General features: G+C 56.2%; 1 protein-coding gene across 1 annotated transcript in view; it reads left to right on the top strand.

The window, feature by feature from the left end:
• The window catches only part of LOC106146767, a 4,269-nt gene extending 388 nt beyond the window's left edge, over positions 1–3,881 (top strand). Inside the window, exons 2-3 of the mRNA XM_013505056.1 lie at positions 13–689; positions 3,166–3,881. Of these exons, the coding sequence (XP_013360510.1) occupies positions 13–689; positions 3,166–3,363 (875 nt within the window). The 3' untranslated portion in view covers positions 3,364–3,881. The remainder of the gene's footprint in view (positions 1–12; positions 690–3,165) is intronic.
• The last annotated feature ends 569 nt before the right edge of the window (positions 3,882–4,450 follow it).

The raw sequence follows: 4,450 nt of genomic DNA, 5'->3' as shown, positions 1-4,450 counted from the left end.
GCGCCCCCCTAGCTCCCCGCGCACGTCCGCCTCCCGCTCGCCCCCCAGCTCCTGCGCACTCCCGCGCGCGCGCGCCGGGAACCCGAGCTCCCCACCCGCTGGGAGCCCTCAGTGTCTCTCTTGGATCCCTCCATGGGGAAACTGAGGCTGGTGTACAGTCCCAGTGTACCCACCCGCACCCCCACCGGCAGCAGGAGAAGCGCAAGTCAGTTAGTGAACGCTCGGTTCCCCCCGGTGGGCAGAGAGAGGACAGTCTGGGGTCAGAAGTGGCTTTTCGAGCCCGTGACATTGCGCTCAGATGGAAGGATCAGGAGGAAGCCGCTTTCCTAAGCGCAGCCAGGGACACTTGCCAGAGAAGGGACAGGGCTCGGTTACAGCCAGGCGCCACTTCCTGGCCCTCTCTGGGCCTGGGCAGTCGCCTCTGTAAATGTGTCCGGGTGAGATGGTCAGGAGTGGCCAGCTACGTCCCCAACCTGGCAGGACACAGGCAGGGCCCAGAGGTGGGAGCAGGGCTGCCACCCCCAGCGGGCTGGGCAGAACAGGCCTGCCCCACACAGCACATAGCAGGGCGCCACAGCTCTGCCGTCAGATTGAAGGCTTCTGGGAGAGTTGAGATTGCAGCCCCCACGCTCACCGTGGAAAGGAGCTCATGGCTGGGGATACAGCTCAATGGCACAAGCGCCTGCCTGGTAAGCGAAAGGTCCTGAGTTCAATTCTGGTGCAAAAAGAAAATTGAAAGGAGCTCACGGGGAGGGACCTTTGGCTCTCATCTTGAATATAGAAAATCTCAGTCCCTCAGTAAGTCAACAAACAAACATGTACTAAGTGCCTACTGCAGGTCAGACAGCTCTAAGTACCAGGCACAATGGGAGACCAAAGTGGGGGAAAACCCTTTGAACTTGCGTTTGGGCTCCGTGCAGGCTGGTAAAGGCCTTTGAGCAGCAGTTTAGTAGCCAGATATCTACTGAGGACCCCTGTTCTGAACCTGGGCCAGGGGTCCAGAGAGGAGAGAGGAGAGCTGAGCCCAGCCCTGTGTGACCTGCTCCAGAGAAGTGGGGATCGCTCCAGAGAGAGAAGGAAGAGAGACTGATAACAAAAAGCCCCCACTGCCGGAGCGCAGGCCTGTAATCCCAGAACTTGGGAGGCTGAGGCAGGAGGATCGCTGTGAGTTCCAGGCCAGCCTGGGCTACAAAGTGAGCTCAAGGCCAGCCTGAACTGCATAGTGAGACCCTGTCTCAAAAAAAAGACAAAAAAAAAAAAAGCCCCCCCACCCTGCCAATCTAGAGGGGGTGGAGAGGCGTGGAGAAGGCTGGCGTTGTTGATGGAGATGGAACTTTTTTTTTTAAATTTATTTATGATGATGATGATGATGATGTTATGTAGTGCTGGGGATCGAACCCAGGGCCTTGTGCATGCAAGGGAAGAGCTCTACCACTAAACCACATCCCCAGCCCCTGGAGATGGAAGCTAAGGAAGGGCGAGGAGAGACCCCAGGGGCTAGGGTCACAGGAGCACAGGTGTGTTGGAGCATCCTGTTGCCATCCAAGTCAAACCCAGAAGCCGGGCACCCCGTCATCCCAATACTCGGGAGGCTGAGGCAGGAGGACCATGTGAGTTTGAGGCCACCCTGGGCTACACAGCAAGGCTCTGTCTCAAAACAAACAAACAAACAAACTCCAACATAAAAACAAATAATTCCAGAGCTGAGGGTCTGGTCAGGCACTTGCCTGCTATACATGAAGCCCCAGATTTGATCCCCAGCCCTGAGAAAATAAAGATAATACTCAATTTCCTCTGTCTTCCCAGAATTCTCTGCACAACCTCCCATCTCTGTGCCCCGCCACGTCCACTCCCATGGTTTCACCCTCTTCCCCGGGTCACGCTGGTCCCCGCACGCGGGGCACAGCCCTGCCTCGGGACACTGTATCTTCCCACACTCCTCCCTGGCTTCTCCTCACTGGGGTGCGAACCCCATGTCCCCTCCTCTAAGGTCCCTGTTCCTGGCCTCCCCTTGGAGCAGCTTCCAAGCTGTTTTTCTCAAGCACACCATCCTGTTCTCTCTCTCTCTCTTCCCTGCTCCTGGGAGAGTATTTTTATTGATTTATTTAGTTTGTTTTTTTTTTCTTTTGGAGACAGGGTCTCATTATGCAGTTCAGGCTGGCCTTGAACTCACTTTGTAGCCCAGGCTGGCCTGGAACTCATGGGGATCCTCCTGCCTCAGCCTCCTGAGTGCTGAGATTACAGGCATACACCACCTCCTCCAGCCTTATTTAGGTTTTTTTGAGACAGGGTCTCTCTATGTAGTTCAGGGTGGTCTTGAACTCACTGTATTGCTCAGGCTGGACTCTGAACTTGAGGCCATCATCCTGCCTCAGCCTCTGGAGTGCTCGGATTATAAGTAGGTGTGCGCCTTGTTTTTTTTTTGTTTTGTTTTGTTTTCTGAGACAGACACTCACTATGTCTTCCAGGCTGGCCTTGAACTCAGGCTTCCACACCCGGCTCTGGGAGAGTATGGTATCTTTTTTTTTAAAGGATTATGTTTATTTATCTTTGGGTTGTTCTGTTCCTTCTTTGTCTCCCGCCCCAGGGTGTGTAGGGACTGAGACGGCCTTGGTCCCTGCGGGGCCAGCATGAAGCAAATGCTCAAAATGTGAACAGGCAATGGGGCGAAGAAAAGAAATAGCTCTCTGGCTGCAGCCTGAAATCTCTGGCCGCGCTCTCTGCTCTGGAAGTCGAAGGAACTAAGCTTTGCACGCACAAAGCCACAAGGCCAAGAGCTCCTGAGTCTGGGTTCTTGGGTCTGGGTTCTGGGGGGTTGAGAGGGTCCTCATTCCAGGTTCCTCTGACCCCCTGGACTGTGTTTCCAAATAGTAACACCCCACCCCATGTGCCCACTTCTCCCCTGGAGCTCCCGGGAGCTTCTTCAGTTTTGTTGTCCTTGTTTGTTTCATTTTTGTTTTTTGAGACTGTCTCCCTTTGTAGTTCAGGCCGGCCATTGAACACTCAGCGATCCTCCCGCCTCAGCCTCCTGAGCGCTGGGATGACAGGTGTGCGCCACCACAGCTGGCTTCTGGGAGCTTCTCTGGTCAAAGTCCTGACCTCTGCAAACTCAGGGCCCCTTCTGACCCTCACATCCAGCTTCCCTCCCTCCCCTGTTCCTTCCAGATCCAAAGACCTCGTTCCCCTTTGACCACAGGACTCTGCCCTTCTTCAGCCCAGTCACCTGAGGGCCACCTGTTCTCTGGGACACTGCAGGCCCCGGAGGCTCTGGCGGCCACCTGCACAAGGATGCCGTCACCTGTGCTGGCGAACATGGAAAGAGCTTTGAATGACGCAAACAGCCACCGTGGCCTGCGTGCATAGGTTCGCCACCATCGAGTCTGAGCTCTGTCTCCATTCGGGGCCAGACCTGAAGACCCAGCACTGTAGGTCCAGCACCAACTAGCTATGTCCCCAACTGCCCCCAGCCCCTCCCCTGGCCCTGGCTCTGGCCCTGTCGGCCCCACAGTGCCCCCATGCCCAGGCCAAGTAGCCCAGCCACAGTGCTACCCTCACCACCAGCCTGGGCCCCTCTCCTGTCTGGACCACAAACCACCTGTCCCTCTGAGCCTTCCTGCTGGGACCTTCAAGTTCTAGCTGGCCCTCCCTCATTCTGAATCCTGTCATGGCTCCCTGTTGCTCCAGGGACAAGTTTCCAGAGCTTCAGGCCAGGAGGGGAGGCTTGTTTTGTTCATCAGCTTCCCCTCCCTCCATCAGTTTACACTCTGCCTGTCTGCTCCAGTCATACTGGAGTTAGGCCACTGTCATTCGTTCTACTGCCTTTCTCTCTCTCTCCCCTCTCCCACTGTCCTGGGGAGTGAACCCAGGACCTTGACATTGAGCTAAAGCCCCAGCCCTTTTTATTTTTTTGTTTTCAGACAAGGCTTAACTAAGTCATGTTTTGAGACAGGGTTTCCCTAAGTCACTAAGTTACCCAGGATAGGCTGGAACCTAGGATCCTCTTGCCTCAGCCTCCCAGAATAAGTACCAGGATTACAGGCAAGCAGCCTGGCTTCTCTGGGTTACCTCTTTCTGGGATTCCCGCCCTCTCTTTTTGCCTGAAGAAAATCTGTGCTTTCTGGGCCAGCCCACAGCCAGCTCCTTTAAAAGCCACCTCCCAAGCCTCCCGGCTCCAGGCCCACAGATAAAGGCTGTGAATTCTGTTACCACCCCAGCCCCAGGCCTTGCCAGGAAAGGGCCTGCAGGGCCGGAGGAAGGAGCTGCTTGTGCCTGGGCCCACACAGGCGGTGCCAGGACAAAGGGAGGGAGCCAGGGCTGCAGGATGCACCGGGAGGGGCTGCCTGGCACTGGGGCCCCACTCCCCCGCCTCGGCCCCTCTGCCAGGCTCCCCGGGGGGGGGGGTGCTGAGCACAGATTTGTGGCTTGCCAGGGAAGCCACAGACCACACACA

Source organism: Chinchilla lanigera, unplaced genomic scaffold (assembly GCF_000276665.1).
Source record: "Chinchilla lanigera isolate Chin_1 unplaced genomic scaffold, ChiLan1.0 scaffold00094, whole genome shotgun sequence".
In the NCBI taxonomy this organism is placed as follows: domain Eukaryota; kingdom Metazoa; phylum Chordata; class Mammalia; order Rodentia; family Chinchillidae; genus Chinchilla; species Chinchilla lanigera.
This window is presented reverse-complemented; position numbering and strand designations above follow the sequence as displayed.